Genomic DNA, 17,805 nt, shown 5'->3' with positions numbered 1-17,805 from the left:
TGCCCTGTTTTTTCTCTTCCTGATACCTGTTGCCAACCTGTTTCCGGACCTAATCCAAAAGTAATTGAAAGTAATCCAGTTAAAGTGACCCTACCCAACCCTGGCTATTTGGGCCTGTTTCTGGTCTGTGACACAAAGACAAGACATGCTATCTTTAAGATGCATTATCTCAGGAAAATCATCTGAATATATGGATGAAATATAAATATAATTTATGCAAAAAAACTCACATTTTGCATGTTTAAGAATTTGGGAATATCTTTAATGTACTTGGACTAGTCATATTTATAGCATAGCTTCATGCATGGAGCCAGTGGGCTGGCATGCATGAATTCTCGAGAGTGTTTGTATATTTGTGTGTGTGTGCACGCAGTCCAATCAACCTCCTACTGCCCAATTGTATGCCTTATGTTGTGTGTGCTATGAAAAGTGTGTTGTGGGGGCCACGGTGTTGGTATTGTGGGTGGTGGGTCGGTGTGTGCAGAGGAGGTTTCTTATCTGTAAGCCACAGGCAGCGTTTGAGGCTCTTATCAGCAGCGACCACATTGCAGCAGCACATCCTCTTGTCCAGCAGGGAGCGGAAAACTCCTCGTAACAGGGACAAAATACCCCCCTCCCTTGAATCCTCAAACCGGCTTCTCTCTCTCTTACTCCATCTCACACTCGGAGTGCATCTCCAGCATTCTGGCGGACGACGATGATGAGAGACTTGAGGGATGACAGCAGTGTCAGCATCATCTCCTTTTGACAGCGGAAAAGCGGCATCTCCTGCTTTTGGGTCTGCGTCCTTGATTCTTTTCAATTACATGTTTTTTTGTACTTTTCCCAAAAGAAGAGTCTGAGTGGTATGTTGGACAATTTGGGTCATTTCTTGGACTTCAAGGCAGAATGAGGAATCATCACAAACTTTGTGTGTGAGTATTAATTCTTTTTATTAGAATTACAATTGTAGTTATTGTTATTAATAACAACGTAATAAACACTGTTTGCTACGAGATTAGACATGGCACTCCAGGATAAACACATACCTGTCAACTTCAACTCGTTACTTCCCTAATTATTGATTGCAATTCTTCTTATTAAGCGATAATAAACCTTACAAACACAAGGCGGCACCTATTTACTCACAGCAAGACGGACTCTATAGAATAAAAACCAAAATATTTTGTGTTTACATTTCATTTACCAAGTAAAAAACAAATATTTCAGCATCTTTCTTCGCTATTTCCCTACTGGCAGTAAAATTAGTGTTGCTTATATACAAAGCAGTATTTTTTTTTCTAGCACCAAAATTGTAATACGAGAGACACAATTTGAAATGATCAAAAATTGTATGATATCCAGGAAAAGCGTTTGGTTGACGTTTATGTAAACGTGATAAAAAAAATTATACTATACAGTATCTCCAGCGCAGAGAAAAATAAGATAAATAGCGCTTTGTGTATGAAGCAAATGTCAATTTGAGATAAATCACACATAAGTTAAGCAAGTCGAGTCATGTTTATTTGGTTTATTTGTATAGCCCTTAATCAAAAAGGGCTGCACAGACCACAGATTATTGCAAACAACACTATTATTACACCATCCCCTGATCTAAAACCTACATGAGGGCAAGAGCAAGGAAAAACTCAAAACCTCAACATGAGGAAACTGAAGAAACCTTGAGAGCGGACCACAGATGAGGCAATCCCCCTTCCAGGAATTAAACATTGTCTATGTTTTATTATCTTCAACTGCTGAATGTTAAATGCTGAAGAACAAACTGGTAATAGAAAAGAGGGATTTTTGAAAAAAAAAAGAAAAAAAAAAAATAACTGGACAGGGGCGGCAGTAGCTCAGGAGGTAGAGCGCTCGTCTTGGGATCAAGGGATCCCAGTTCGAATCCTGGCTCGTCCGTATTACATGTCGAAGTGTCCTTGGGTAAGACACTGAACCCCTAATACCCTTAATAAGGAGGTTAGTGCCTTACATAGCTGCAAGGCCGCTATTGGGAAATGTGGAGCACATTGTAAAGCGCTTTGGGAAGTCCTTGACTTGAAAAGCGCTATATAAATGTAGATCATTTCATTTCATGACAGATGCAAAACTTTTTAAGGAGTTTTTGAGACGTGTCAACAAATAACTTTTAATAACATTGCATTTTAAACGTGTTTAACCCCTTTCATGACGTACCTATGACAGAAAATATAGCAGTCATATTTTGATGGATACTAATAGTAACATCAATGGTGTAATAACATCGACAATCTTGCAAAAAGTAAATAAACATAAATCAATTAAAATTTGCAGTTCTATTTCCTTTTTTTTTAAACCAGGGTCTTTGCACTTATTGTTGTACATGGTTGCTGTTTTCTTCTTCTGTTTACTATTCGTAGATTGTAAGATGGTAAGAGAATTATTCTAATCAAAACATCTTCAAGTCAAAATTCTATTCCCTTTTACAAAAAAACATTAGGGACAAATGAGGATACTAGACATGATTGATTTTGTTATGAATCTACCGTAAATTCCGGACTATAAGGCGCACCTGATTATAAGCCGCACCCCCCACATTCCAGGAGGAAAACGGATTTATTACACACACAAACCTACTCTTCTCGTCGGCTGAAAAATAGTCTGTGTAATATAGTGTAATAATCTGTGAAGCCCTTTGAGACTCTTCGTGATTTAGGGCTATACAAATAAAAATGACTTGACTTGACTTAAATTAGCCGCACGCATCCACACTGAGAAAATAAATCCTTTTCAACTGGGGAGAACCTGTATAGATATTGTTACTTCTCTGTTGCTTGCTAAATATCAGACACATCATATTATACTTCTAGCCATTAGGTTGAAACGCTTATTTCCAGCGAAGGGGCTGAGTTAAGAGGGCAGCACGGCGGCGCAGTGGTTAGCGCTTGTGCGGCACAGTTCATGTCATGGGAACCTGTCGTGGGTTCAAATCCAGCTCCAGACTTGCTGTGCGGAGTTTGTATGTTCTCCCCGTGCTTGCGTGGGTTTCCTCCGGGCACTCCGGTTTCCTCCCACGTTCCAAAAACATGCATTTCAGGTGAATTGGCCGGTCCAAATTGTCCCTAGGTGTGAATGAGCGAATGAGTTGTCTGTCCCTGTGTGCCCTGCGATTTGCTGGCAAACAGTTCAGGGTGTCCCCTGCCCAATGCCCGATGATTGCTGGGATGGGCTCCAGCACCCCCGCGACCCTACTGAGGATAAGCGGTGCAGCTAATGAGATGAGATGGGCTGAGTTAAGTTCCTGACCTGATCAACACATGCCGACTCTTTTAGAATCTCACGGTCGGCTGATTGAACGGAATATGATACCGGTGTTTATCATTTGTCACAGTTCGTTTTATTTTTCAAATATTGATGTAAATGAAAGTTTTATGATTGCTGTAAAAAGTTAATTTTAAAATTATTTTTTTAATATTAAGGACATGATAAAATCTTACATTTATTCGTATAAGGCGGTGCTTTTCAACCTTTTTTGACACAAGGCACACTTATTTTCATGAAAAAAAAATTGAGGCACACCGTCCGTAGAAAGTGTTTAAAGATGACTTACCAGTACCAGTTTCATGTTGTTGTTTTTTTTTCTTGAATTATCATGTTGACAAAATGACAGTATAAAGTATAAGTACAAGCACTTTGAGGACTGAATAAAATAAATAAAGTACTGTACATTTTACATTAACATTGTTATCATCATTTGTGTGTCAGGAGGTAAACCATTTTATTCATTCTGGTTAACAATTTTGCTGTGATTGCATTACAGTATGTTTCCTCTGTTTTCAAGTTTTACTGTATTTTTATGATGTTTTTCTAGAAAAATAACGCACTAAAAATGAGCAAAAATGATTTTTGAGTGGAACCAAAATTATTTTATTATGTTCTAACTCTTTCAGTCTTTTCTTTGTAAAATATCAAGATAACATTTAAATTATGATTTTGACTTTATTCCAAATATTTTATTATTTTTTTGTTGGAAAATGTTAAACAGCTTCATTAAAAACAAAATAAGTGATCAATATATGAACCTGTATGTCTCATGGGCTGATAATTGCTTTATAAAGAGAGATCAAGTAAATGCTGCCACCTACTGGTATGGATGAATGTTACAGCAGGGCAATCAATGGCAGAAAGTTTTTTTTTTAATACTAATAAAATACTAATAAAATTGGGCAATTTCCTGTGGCACACTCTACAAGGTGTCACGGCACACTCATTGAAAAACACTGGCATAAAGTGCTACTAATTAACTGATTTTCTTTCATTACCATAATTCTACCATTATCTAATTTTAATAATCTCAACCACAACATTGTACAGGTCTCGTAAAGAGTAACATTAAATAAAAAATTAAAAAATGGCGTTTAAAAAGACATTTTCTAATTTTTTAGATATTTATTTTTAAAAATTGTATTGCAAATAAAACATTGTAAACATACTTGTCCCATTTGTTTGCTACCTAGCCCTTAACCCTAAACAGTCCAACCAAATCAACCCAATGACTTTAAAACAAAATGCTGTTATGAATAAATGGATTAGGAAAAATAATTGAAATAATCTAAACAAAATTGTCATGATTACCGTTTTGAATCACCTGTTCCCACTCCTTTAGCACCAACCGCCGCGGGTTCTGATTGGCTCCCTGCCACTATTTGAACCCAGTCCTGTCAATCCCCTGTTGTCAGTCCGTCTGCGAATCTCCGTGTATGTTAGGCTAGCCTTTTTTGACCTTGACTCTTGCCTGTCCCGTTTGTCTCCGGCTACGACCTGCTTGGATCCCGACCACGTCTGCTCTCCCGTCCCGGCTTACGACCCACTTTTGTTCCCGACTGCGTCTACTCTCCCGTTCTGGCTTACGACTCGTTTCCGACCCCGACCACGTCTTGCTCTCCCAGTCCCGGCTACCGACCAGTTTTTTCCGCCCCTGACACCGCCATCGCTCACTAGGGAAGATCCACTTCCGTGTTCGGATCACAATCCGAGTACGAGAGCGACTTGTTTCCCGTGCCCTTCCTCTCTCTTCCAATAAAACTTGTGGTAAACTTCACGCAAGCGGGTCCTGTTTCCGTTCTGGTCCTGACAAAAACCAGGTCAAATCAGTTCAGAATATGTAAATATGAATTAAATATTTTTAACGAAGCCCCAAAATAAAATCCCCAAAATGATTCAAACTGACCAGTTTTTTTCCCTTTCATCACATTTTCAAGTTTTAATGTTAAGTGTGTAAAAAGGGAGACATAAACAGGGTTGGGTAGGGTTACTTTAACTGGATTACTTTCAATTACTTTTGGATTACTCCAATACCAAATATGCTAATAAAAGACAAAATAAACTAAATATGAATAAAATTACTAAATTTTGTGCAGGCTTGGGGAGTAACGGAATACATGGAACGGCAAAAATGATGTTGGCAAGCTGTTTGGATTTATTTTCATTTTGTTTCTGTCGCATTTGATGTTCGTTTTGCCGGGGATCAAAGCCAGGAGAGAAAGCTTACCACGTGTTGTGAGTCATCATTTGATTCATATTTAGTTTCTTTTGTCTTTTATTAGCATATTTGGTATTGGAGTAATCCAAAAGTAATTGAAAATCCAGTTAAAGTAACCCTACCCAACCCTGCATTTTGTGTTAGTTTTGCCGGAGATCAAAGCCAGCAGAGAAAGCTTACCACGTGTCGTGAGTCATCATTTTATTCATATTTAGTTTCTTTTGTCTTTTATTAGCATATTTGGTATTGGAGTCATCCAAAAGTAATTGAAAGTAATCCAGTTAAAGTAACCCTACCCAACCCTGCATTTTGTGTTAGTTTTGCCAGAGATCAAAGAGATCGAAGCCAGGAGAGAAAGCTTACCACGTGTCGTGAGTCATCATTTTATTCATATTTAGTTTTGTTTTGTCTTTTATTAGCATATTTGATATTGGAATAATCCAAAAGTATTTGAAAGTAATCCAGTTAAAGTAACCCTACCCAACCCTGCATTTTATGTTAGTTTTGCCGGAGATCAAAGCCAGGAGAGAAGGCTTACCACGTGTCGTGAGTCATCATTTTATTCATAATTAGTTTCTTTTGTATTTTATTAGCATATTTGGTATTGGAGTAATCCAAAAGTAATGGAAAGTAATCCAGTTAAAGTAACCCTACCCAACCCTGGACATAAATAACCAGTAGAATAAATATATTAACACATCAATATTTCTTGGCAACAAAACTCTATTTTGAATTCAATTTGTGATGTTTACGTTTCCCCCGATTTAAAAGAAACACATACGCAAGCGTGCCACGTTGCGAAAGAAGGAACTGTCCAAAATAAAAGTCATGACCAACAAAACGGGAACAAAAGCGGTTGCAAAACCTGCAAAATGACTCAGGACCGACACCCCCGGTAACTCAAAACTTGGACAACAACATTCTGCAGCTCGTATACTTTCACAAGCTCCATTGGCATTTCTCCTCGATTGCCATCTTTTGTGTGGCGTGCATAGCTCGCCCTCGCTAAATATGTACGCCGGCTATACGCTAAATCCCACGTGTGTGTTTTTCTTTTGTTTCCAGGAGCTTTGATACGCGTCCAATCTTGGCCGGCCGGGATCTCTTCGAACGCTTTAAAGGATTTTGACTCACATCCTCCAAACACGTTTGACATCTGACACTCTTGGATGCAGGATGTGTTTTAAGGACAAATACAGACGTCCGCCGAAAAGGTCAATCGTTGGAAAGTTTACTGGAAAAGACAAGTTTTGTGAAGGGATTCCGTTTGATCAGTCCAAAAAGAATACTGTGTTTACAAATAATGTATCGTTGTTCAACTAGCTAGTTTCGGGCACGCTACTGGAAAATATATATATATAATTTGTTACCGTTACTAGTTACTTCGTTGAAAAACAATTCCCTTACTCTGATGATTACTGACTCCCAAAATTAGTGTGTTACTCCGAAAGTTACGAATGACCGTATATACTCGCATCAAAACCGACCACCTAAAACACAGTTTTAGCCGCGTAACAAAAAAAAAGACGGAAACATGTACTGTGGAAGCGGTGAAGCCTTCATACGTCATTTAGAGAGCTTGCAAACGAACACTTAGCCGAGACGCTCCATATCTATTTTGTCTATGGGCTTCAAACTACTTAAAAATTTCCTTCTCCATTGTTGAGTACAGTCCAAGACGTTTTGTTTTTTTCCAGGCATGGTGTATTGCAAAAATAATTTTACAAATAAAAAGACGAAAATTCACACACTTCTATTCTATAGCATATGAATAATCTATATTTTATGTTGACAGTATAAGGGGATGGTGTCATAATAGTCTGTAGTTTGCAAAAGTCTTTGATCTGTGCAGCCCTTTGAGACACTTTGTGATTAAGGGTTTCACAAATAAACATGTCTTGACACTCTTTTCTAAGCTCGTGTCTGTACAATCCAAGCCACCTACTCCTGCGCTGCCTACCGTTCACTACTGGTGACTTATACGTGCCTATGAACTGACCCTCTGATTTCAGCATTTTATTTTGTGTTTGTAAATACAGCGTCGATGCGAGTATCTTCGGTAGGGAGAATATCAGTTGGGAGAAATTCTTGCACCCAACGATTTACTCCCAAAACTGATGATGACATGTTGAAAAGTTCAATATTCTGCCACTAGATGGCGCATGGTACAATGGATCCACCTGTTGCTAATGATAGTAAAGGGTAAATCGTAAACAAGACGCACAATGTCGGAGAAGAGGAGCCCCTCCTCGCCGCATCCCCTCCCCGACTCCCCTCCTTCATCGAGCGCTCCCGAGGACAAAGATGCACCCGAACGCATTGGGACGGGAGTATCGAGCGATGTGAGGGTGGAGTCTGTTGCCGTGGAGACGGAGGAGCATCCGAGTGGTCCCCCCGCAAGGTCGCCCAAGCTTGCCTCGCCGCCTCCACTCCTCCCAAACAAATCGGACCCTGGTCCACCACCACCTTTATCATCATCATCACTTCCTTCACACATTCCAGTCATCAGCCTGGCCCACAGTAAGCCCCCCCTGGCGCTCCCCAACCCACCGTTGACCACCCTGCACCCTATCCCACACAAAACTCCTCACCTGGAGCTACGACGCACTCAGCTGGCCTGTCTGCCCGTCAACTCTTCGGGAGGTTCTGTGGGCGGAGTCGGAGGCGGAGGCGGGCCTTCTACGCTGGCTCACTCGTACCTGCAGCCTGCTCATCCCTTCTTCACCAGGTCACTTCACCATTTTTAATCCTCTCTCTCTCTCATTTTGCACAGTACCACATTATGAAAATTGGTACAGTGGAACCTCGGTTCGCGACCATAATCCGTTCCAGAACCCTGTTCGAAAACTGATTTGTTCGATCACCGAAATCATTTTTCCCATTAAAAATAATGTAAATCCTTTTAATCCGTTCCAACACCCTGAATGTTTACCTTGAATGTTTAACGTAAACATAAAGCTAACCCAGGCTAATCGTACGTTCGCGTTATCGTGATCTTCCGTACAAAAGATTACGCTAACATGAGCGTGTAAAAATAAAAAAATCAGGTCGTTTACAAGTCATTTAGCACCCGGGTCTCCACAACAAGTGGTGAGCGGTTCATTGGAAAGGGGGCTCCGTTCCAAAACCCTGAATGTTTACCTTGAATGTTCAACGTAAACATGAAGCTAATCTAGGCTAATCGTACGTTCGCGTTATCGTAATCTTCCGTACGAAAGATTACGCTAACATGAACGTGTAAAAATAAAAAAAAGGGCTAAAACACTTGGTACACCTATATTAAAAGCGAAAGCAAAACGAAGCACGTCCGCACGCGATAACAGTCGGTCAGGAAAAGAGCCATCTTCACCCGTACGCCGCTCAGCATCGCTCCCTAGTGTACGCACTCACGCATTACCGGCGTTCGAACTCCGATTTTTTGATCGAACAGCGAAGCAAGAATTTTTGGTCGGACTCCGATTTGTTCGAACTGAGAGGCGTCTGCAAACCGAGGTTCCACTGTATTTTACTACATGAAAAATTTGAAAATAATATTTAAATGTATGAAAATATTAATACTCTTTACTTGGAATGTCGAAAATGTATGTTAAGGTAACATTAAAATGTATTTTTTGTGCCAAACATTTCAACAGTACTCATTTGACACACAAAATTTGTTTTTTTAAAGTAACAGTGTGTGATATTTAGTGGCTGATGGTACAACAAAACGTCCTTTCCGTAAAAAACAACATTGATTTGTATACTAGGCAAAAATACCTGAACTATCACCCCAATATTAAATTTGATAAAAATCAGAGGCCAAAAAACTTGGATCTCTTTTACATAATGGTCGCCGCCATGTTGGTCTGCCAACTTGCTGCTACGCTGTGCTCTGTGGCACTGGGTTTCGTTCCTATTACGCAATACAGGGCAGTCGAGTGGTCAAACATTACACACTGGAGCTTTAAGGGAACCAAACCAACGATACTGAAAACAAAAGTAAACATATTAGGAAATAACTGAAACTACATTTATGTTTTCAAAACTTTGACCATAGCGCATATCCTTGTTTTTAGATTTTTTAAAGGATTAATGAAGGCCGGAAATTCCCTCTTGTGTGGGTTCAAATCCAGCTACCGGACTTACTGTGCGGAGTTTGTATGTTCTCCCCATGCTTGCGTGGGTTTCCTCCAGGCACTCCGGTTTCCTCCCACATTCCAAAGACATGCATTTCAGGTGGATTGGCCGGTCCGAATTGTCCCCAGGTGTGAATGAGCGAGCGAGTTGTCTGTCCCTGTGTGCCCTGCGATTGGCTGGCAACCAGTTCAGGGTGTCCCCTGCCCACTGCCCGATGATTGCTGGGATGGGCTCCAGCACCCCCGCGACCCCTACTGAGGATAAGCGGTGCAGCTAATGAGATGAGGTGAGATGAGATATAAAATACTATATAATAATAATAAAAATGTTAATAAAAATTCAAATATGAATACAAATAAGAGTTCCAATAATACATCCCAACATCAATTTTAACATGTCATCTAATAAAAACAAAAGGTTTTGCAACAAAAAAGTGACACTCATTTAAAATAGGAATTTAAAAAAAATAACATTATTCACATATATATGCACATATAACATCTTAGACTAGTCTCCAAGCACTACTCTTGTAAATATTTTCCTATTGTCTTCTCTTTTAAGACTTTTACTGCGTGTTCATCCTGGATTGCCAAATCTAATCTCGATGTAAACAAGGTTCACTACATTGCTATCTGAGACAACAAAGGCAATTCTAATATTTATATATACACATGTTTATTCTATATATTTTTTATTCGACGTGTTTCTATTTTCAGGCGGCATGGCGGCTGGGTGGTTAGCGCCCAGGTGCGAGGTTCTGTGTTCAAGTCCAGCTACTGCAGCCTCTCCGTGTGGAGTTTGCATGTTCTCCCCGTGTGGAGTTTGCATGTTCTCCCCGTGCTTGCATGGGTTTCCTCCTGGCACTCCGGTTTCCTCCCACATTCCAAAAACATACATGCCCTATGAAATCCCCCCAAAACATATACATATACACACACACACACATATATATATGTATATATATATATATATATATATATATATACCCATACTTATATGGTCTTAGAACAGCAGCAATCCAAAGGCATGACAACAGATACAAGAAAAAAATTAATAATAAAAATAGAACAAATTAAACAAATTTATAAATAATAATAACAATAAGAAAAAAATACACAAGGGTACAATGGGTTATGAGAGAAATTTCAAGTGTAGATTGTTAATTCATTTTCAAAAAGTGTAAAAAAAAAAAAGGTTACCAAATGTTTTGATATGTTCGGAGAGAGCCGTTAACAGTGTTCACACGCTGCCCTACTTACGAAGTTTGTAAGTTGCTCCAGTGCTATATTTTGTATGTTTAAGGCTTATATATGTATGTTTAAGTCTTGTATAAGTAACCTGTATGGTTTTGTACTAAAAAATAAACATTTCATGAAAGAATATGCTCTATAAAGATAAATAAAATTAAGTTGAACTTACCATTGGAATATGTACTTCAAAAGGTCCTCCTCCGTGGTAAAAAGTTGCCGAAGAAAGCGTTCGGACCATTTTCTCAACCGCATCAAGCTTTCTTATTCCACCTTCATTTCAAAAGAAACGGCTCGCCCACTTTACACCAACCATAGAGATATTAAACAATAAAGATGTCAAAGTTCTTGGCGCGCTGGAGATACAGTATCAAATGTTTACACACAAACTAGGAAGAGGAAGCCGGATTTCTTCTTTGGGGTGGATGCTAGGTGACCTCTCAAAGAGCCACATGCCGGTAGTGGCGAAAAGAGTCACTACAGTAATGTCCTGTACTCTGGAAAAGGTGCACACAATACAAAATCTAACTAAATGTCCGGATATTTTTCGACATCCTGAAAAAAATGTTCGTATCTACCGTTTTGCGTAACTCGAATGTACGTAAGTCGGGAGGCATCTGTCATGAAAGCTTGAAATAGTTTTACGAAAATTTGCGGTGGGGCTATCCGAAACAGGGCGACTGCTGAATCAGGGCTGATCTGGGAGCTACAGAGGGATGAGAAAATGTCAAATATTACTCGCCAGAATATAAGCAGACTGGGGCCGGCCCAAAATATATGACTCAGAGTGGCCGGGCCAAAACCACACCTTGGGCACCCTAGATGGTGATAAATGTTTGATAAAATAATACGCTCTATAAAGATAAATAAAGTTAAGTTTAACTTACTTTTGGAAGATGTGCTTTAAAAGGTCCTCCTCAGTGGCCAAAAGTGGCTGAAAAAAAGCGTTCCGACCATTTTCTCAACCGCATCAAGCTTTCGTATTCCACCTTCAATTCAAAAGAAACGACTCGCCCCTTCTTTACACTTTATGAAGGATCTTGAACTGCATCAGACTATGTCTGATACAAATAGATGAGCTATGAATCCTTGAAATTGCAGCTCACCATGTGGCATCTGAAAACGGATCACCCAGCTCCTCCTCCCATCCGATTTTTAAGTGATTTAATGATGGAGAGGCTGCACACAGAATCCTGTCGTATAGAACCGACATCAGCCCTTTATCAACAGGATACAGTTCCAAACATTCATCAAGCCATTCTTGGAATTAATTATCAGAATGTACTGTGTACCAAATTGTTTGAATTAGTTATCTGACTCCATTAACCAAACACAACCTACATTCACCCAACAATTTATGCACGCTCGTTTCTTGAGGGAAAAATGAACAGGAAAGCCGACATTTCCACACGGGGGCAGATATATTTTCCCTAACAATTTACCTAAGTGTACTCCATCGAAGACGGCCAAATTAGTGACGTTGGAGTCTCTGGGAAGCCTTTTTCTGAAGTCCTTTAGCCTCTCCTATTCGCCATCTTCTCCCCGCACAATGGTGTGCCGGCTCCTCCCATGGGCGTGCCAAGGAAGCCCCCTGGGCTTCACCACCTCGTAGAAGAGCGTCCCGATGTAGGGGTACTCAAAACAACACAGAGCGTTTTTACGTCATCAGGGCCTTTCTGCTTCAACAGCGTCTGGATGTGCTGATTATCTTATCAGCCTTGTGTCCCGTTCTCGCCGTTCCTGTAAACAACATTTTCCACCAGGGTGCCCTGACCTCGCACCACAGCCCAGTCAGTGAATACCTTTCGCATTAAATGAAATGATGATCTGCATTTATATAGCGCTTTTTACACTTTTTCAAGTCAAGACTTCCCAAATCGCTTTACAGTGTGCTTCACATTTCCCAATAGCGGCCGTGCAGCCATGTAAGGAGCTAACCTGCTTATTGGGGTTATTAGGGGTTCAGTGTCTTACCCAAGGACACTTCGACATGTAACACGGAGGAGGAGCCGGGATTCGAACTGAGATCTCTTGATCCCAAGACGAGCGCTCTACCTCCTGAGCCTACAAATTAAATGTAATTTGTATTCAATCGTATAAAATCCTTTATTGTCAGATGTATAAAATCCTTCACCATGTTCAAGAATGAGCGTTATGTACATAACAAGGATGTAGTTTGGCTTTATTTGACCCAAAACACATTTTTCAGCAAAAACATAGAAAAAGATGATGTTTTTAAGCATATTTTTTCCCAGCTGAATCCATGCGATGCGATTGGCTAAACCTGCATTTTTCAAATACAAAATGTGGAACTGTGCATAATATCTTTTGTCACCTCTGTTTTTTTTCCTCTTACCAAGATGCAATGGTCCACTAAGTGACCTTTATGAGACGGTCCTGAAACTGTCCACGCGCCGGCAATCAATATGGCCCCCAAACGATTGTCTTCCGTCCCGGCTAACTAGCCAACGCGCGCCTTTTCCTCGTTCTGGCTGCTGCAAACTGTTTATTTTGTATTTTCTTCCTTTAGTTCTTTCTTGGGCACCGCCGGGGGAAGCTACGGCGTCATCGCCGGCGCTCGGGTCAAGAGGAGGATGCCCTCGCACTTTGAGGTGGAGATTCACGATTGTGAGTGCTTGCATGCAAAAAAGTCATTTTGGAGTGAGAAGATGTAGTCAATTGTCAATATGTACTGTATTTATGGCAGTTAATGGGGACCAGAAACCCCAATGAAATACGAATATACCATTTTTAACATGCTCACCAAAAAGTGATCTGCACTTGTGGGGCTGCACTACATTATCCCTACTATCCACTTTAAGTAAACACCAAATTTAAATATCTTCTGCTTTTACATGCCCACACTTTCTTGTGTAAATACTTTGTGTTCGTATACATCCAAATTATTCTTATCTTTTTAAAATCTTTTACCAATACAGTCAAAATGTGTAACTGGAGTGCCACGTGCAATTGCATTGTCACAATATGTTCAACCCATTTTGTAACAATGATAATAACGGTATATTCTATTCTATTCTATATTCTATTCTCATCAATTATTGCGGCGAGCGGGGACCCGCAGAGGGCACCTTTGTCGTGCCTGGTGGCTCTTTTTTGCTGTTCGGTCCACCAAAAAGTGAACTGCACTCAAGTGGCCACATTACATTATCCCTGATCGCATATTGCGGGCGAGCTTGGACCAGCAGAGAGCACCATTGTCGAGCTTGGTGCTATTTTGGGTTGTTCGGTTCGGTCCACCAAAAAGTAAACTGCACTCCTGTGACCGCAATCCATTATCCCTGATCAATTTGTGGAGAGCAGGGGTCAAAGGAGCAAATTTGTGTTATGCGTGGTAGCTCTTTTTTTCTGTTCTCTCCACTTAAAATGAGCCGCACGAGTGCGGTGGCGATTTGTTACCCCAGTTGACTATTGTTGAGATCAGGGCCCAGCAGAGTGCATTTTGGGGGGGTTAGGGACGCTGAAGTCTGCCAATGTAGCCTACCTAAATTGACTGCACTGTTTTGGCTGTGATCCATTTTCCTGTCGATTATTGCAAAGTGAACAAAATGTGTCATGGTGGCGACTCTTTTTTTCTGTTTTAATCTGTCTAAAATAAGGAGCATCCGGGTGGCTACGATCCATTATTCCAGTTTACTATGGCTGAGATTGGGGGCCCAGAGCTCAAATTTTTATGTCATATCTGGCGGCTCTTTTCTTTCATGTTTTTCTGCCTAATATACGCTTTTTTCTGTTCTTTCTGAATAAAATGAACTGCACCCATGAGGCTGTGATTCATTACCTCCAATCTGAATTGTCGCAAGTTAAAACTGGCAGAAGGCACACTTGTCTGGAGGCATGCCATTCTGGCTTGCCTACAATTAAATGCACAGCTTAGGCACAAATCCATTATCCCCAGACTATCATTGAGAGCATGAGCAAGCAGAGTGCTTTTTTTGGCTGTGGGCTGCAGAAACGTGCCATTGTAGCCTACCTAAAGTGAACTGCACTATTTTGGCCGTAATCCATTTTCCACAGTCAACTATTGCAGAGAGAGCAAATTGTGTCATGGCGGTGGCTCATTTTTTCTGTCCTAATCCGCCTAAAATAAGGAGCGCCCGTGTGACCAAGATCCATTATCCCTGGTCGAGTATTCCTGCAAGCGGTGTCCGCCAGAGTGCATGTTAAAAATGAGGGGACGGCTACTTTGTGGATTTTTGCATATCACAGAAGTTTCTGGTCTTGACTAAGCGCGACAAACGAGGAATTACAGTACTTTAAATTAAATAAATACAGTATTATACTTGATAATTTTGAGTCCTATTTCAGAACTTTTCTTCAAACAAACTCAAACGTAATTTAAAATCTACCAAGAACATCATTCTGGCTTTCATTGACCACGACCAACGAGGCATTATATGCATATTGTATATGTATATTTCTCTTGGAACCTCCTGTGTGGGTTCAAATCCAGCTACCGGACTTCCTGTGCGGAGTTTGTATGTTTTCCCCGTGTTTGCGTGGGTTTCCTCCGGGCACTCCGGTTTCCTCCCACATTCCAAAGACATGCATTTCAAATTGTCCCTAGGTGTGAATGAGCGAGTGAGTTGTCTGTCCCTGTGTGCCCTGCGATTGGCTGGCAACCAGTTCAGGGTGTCCCCTGCCCACTGCCCGATGATTGCTGGGATGGGCTCCAGCACCCCCGCGACCCTACTGAGGATAAGCGGTGCAGCTAATGAGATGAGATATTTCTCTTTTTGAATATGTTATATTAAATTTGGGAAAGCGGAAGATAACGGCTGGATGAAATTTGGACTGACAGTTTTTGCATCTGTTCTGTTTTTTAGCGGGCCCTCCCCAGAAAATCGCCCGCCGCGTCTTCACCAACAGCCGCGAACGTTGGCGCCAACAAAATGTGAACGGCGCTTTCTCGGAGCTACGCAAACTCATCCCCACGCACCCCCCCGACAAGAAGCTGAGCAAAAATGAGATCCTGCGCCTGGCCGTCAAATACATCAACTTCCTGGTTACTCTGCTGGACGACCAGGCCCAAGACGGGGACGTTGCCGGGGGCGGGGACTCGGGCGGGGAGCGGGAGGCGGAGCCTCTTTTCCAGTGCGACACGCCTCCTCCCTCCCAAGGCGCTTCGCCGCCTTCCGCTTGCGCCACCGTGACGAGGACTCGTGATAGGGACTCGGACGCATCTCCGCCGAGCTCTGGATGTGAAAGCGATGTGAACAGTGAAGACAGTTTCGCGGCCAAAGACTCAATGGTGACAGGAGGAGCTTTGGCCAAAGTAGCAAATCAGATGAAAATGGTGGCTACGAAGGATGAGAGGTGATGGGTTGAAGGGCCACAAGATGGAATAGGAATGACCTATGGCTAAGCCCCGCTCTCTTTACTTACTCGGACAAACATTGTGTGAAGGGCGCTAAGGCAAATGTCACAGTGGGCGACATCTTGCAGGAGGCAATTGATACTTTCTAGGCCCAGACATTTCCTCTCAAAGTCTCCAGAGGGGCCTTAACGAATGCATCGAAGGGTTATAGGAACGATTTAATTGTTGAGAAGGTCGGTGAAAATGTAAACGTGCTAAACCTCATCACCATCTTAAAACAACAAGCTAGAGTATCAGCATTGTTCACGCACTGCAGCGTAAGAAATTTGATTTATCTTCAACTAATTAACAAAACTTAAAGTGACTTGTAAAATAGGTTATTGCTACTTGCCTTTATTAATCTAAACCTAACTTAAAGCTCTGTGTTAGCCTAGCTAGGAATTGTCCTCACTCACGTAGGATTACCAAAGTACAAACAACTAGCACATAAAAGGGCACTAAACTAGTAAACAAAGTAATGTTATAGAAAACCCAAACGTTAGCCTAAGGTTAGCGATGTTAACGTTATAAATAAATAATATTTCTCTCCAGCTAAGTGACAATATGTTGCCTTAAATACTATGTTGACTTACCTTAGAACAGATGTAGGCATGTGTATTAACATCAGGGTTGGGTAGGGTTACTTTAACTGGATTACTTTCAATTACTTTTGGATTACTCCAATACCAAATATGCTAAAAAAAGACAAAAGAAACTAAATATGAATAAAATGACTACATTTTGTGCAGGCTTGGGGAGTAACGGAATACATGGAACGGCAAAAATGATGTTGGCAAGCCGTTTGGATTTATTTTCATTTTGTTTCTGTCGCATTTGATGTTCGTTTTGCCGGAGATCAAAGCCAGGAGAGAAAGCTTACCACGTGTTGTGAGTCATTATTTTATTCCTATTTAGTTTCTTTTGTCTTTTATGAGCATATTTGGTCTTGGAGTAATCCAAAGGTAATTGAATGTAATCCAGTTAAAGTAACCCTACCCAACCCTTTATCCAAAGCAGACTCTTGTGTCGATTTAAATAGATTCAAATTGGAACGGGTAAAAAATACACACCATTGCCCAACTTCTCAGAATTCATTGTATCAGATTTGCATGTACACCATGCTCACCGTTTAACCATTTCAAAGTTTAAAGAAAAACCACGAACGAAAACTGACAAACTATGCACGAGGGAACTCCGGGTGTGTTGGTTTTGCCATGCACACTGTGATTGGCTCGTCGTGTTTAAGGGCGGGGCTTACCCAGGGGTCAATTGGTCCCATGTCAAAGCAAGATTGTGACAATTTGTGGTGTGTGTTGTTTTTTTGGTTTGTTTTTAGTAAAATGAGAAAAAATGTTGTGGTTGCAATGTTATTTAAACATATAGTAGAACACTGGGATACTTAGGTGGGGTTTGTATGGAGGGTGATTAAAAACCCACGGTAATAAGCTAGTCCAGGGATCGGCAACCAGTGCCGATTTTAGGTTCAGAGATTTGAGGGTGCCGAGCACCCGGAGGGTCCGGCTGGTTAAAACCTTTTGTTCATTTCACTTAAAGTGATATAACATTTCAAG

At 41.0% G+C, this 17,805-nt stretch overlaps 1 protein-coding gene across 2 annotated transcripts; it reads left to right on the top strand.

Moving 5' to 3' along the window:
* The first annotated feature begins 605 nt into the window (after positions 1–605).
* On the top strand, positions 606–17,589 carry lyl1 (LYL1 basic helix-loop-helix family member). 2 transcript variants are annotated; one of them, XM_088343012.1, is made up of 4 exons: positions 606–914; positions 6,563–8,225; positions 13,391–13,488; positions 15,705–17,589. In XM_088343012.1, exons 2-4 carry the CDS (start codon positions 7,723–7,725, stop codon positions 16,196–16,198), a joined length of 1,095 nt encoding a protein of 364 aa, XP_088199138.1. In that variant the 5' UTR covers positions 606–914; positions 6,563–7,722; the 3' UTR covers positions 16,199–17,589. The 2 variants fall into 2 exon arrangements, with proteins under 2 accessions (XP_088199138.1, XP_088199139.1); XM_088343013.1 differs by lacking the exon at positions 606–914 and having other exon boundaries at positions 6,410–8,225.
* The last annotated feature ends 216 nt before the right edge of the window (positions 17,590–17,805 follow it).

Source organism: Urocampus carinirostris, chromosome 8, assembly GCF_059441175.1.
Source record: "Urocampus carinirostris isolate Australia breed hairy pipefish chromosome 8, RoL_Ucar_1.0, whole genome shotgun sequence".
Taxonomy (NCBI): Eukaryota; Metazoa; Chordata; class Actinopteri; order Syngnathiformes; family Syngnathidae; genus Urocampus; species Urocampus carinirostris.
Note: the sequence above shows the minus strand (reverse complement) of the source record. Positions and strands in the feature narration are given on the sequence as shown.

Bases quoted from the DNA above. Each gene is read 5' to 3' on its own strand.
- lyl1 (XM_088343012.1), top strand. From the start codon at position 7,723: ATGTCGGAGAAGAGGAGCCCCTCCTCGCCGCATCCCCTCCCCGACTCC. The intron at 8,226-13,390 runs GTCACTTCACCA...TTCTTCCTTTAG, and splicing joins GCTCATCCCTTCTTCACCAG to TTCTTTCTTGGGCACCGCCG. The intron at 13,489-15,704 runs GTGAGTGCTTGC...TCTGTTTTTTAG, and splicing joins TGAGGTGGAGATTCACGATT to CGGGCCCTCCCCAGAAAATC.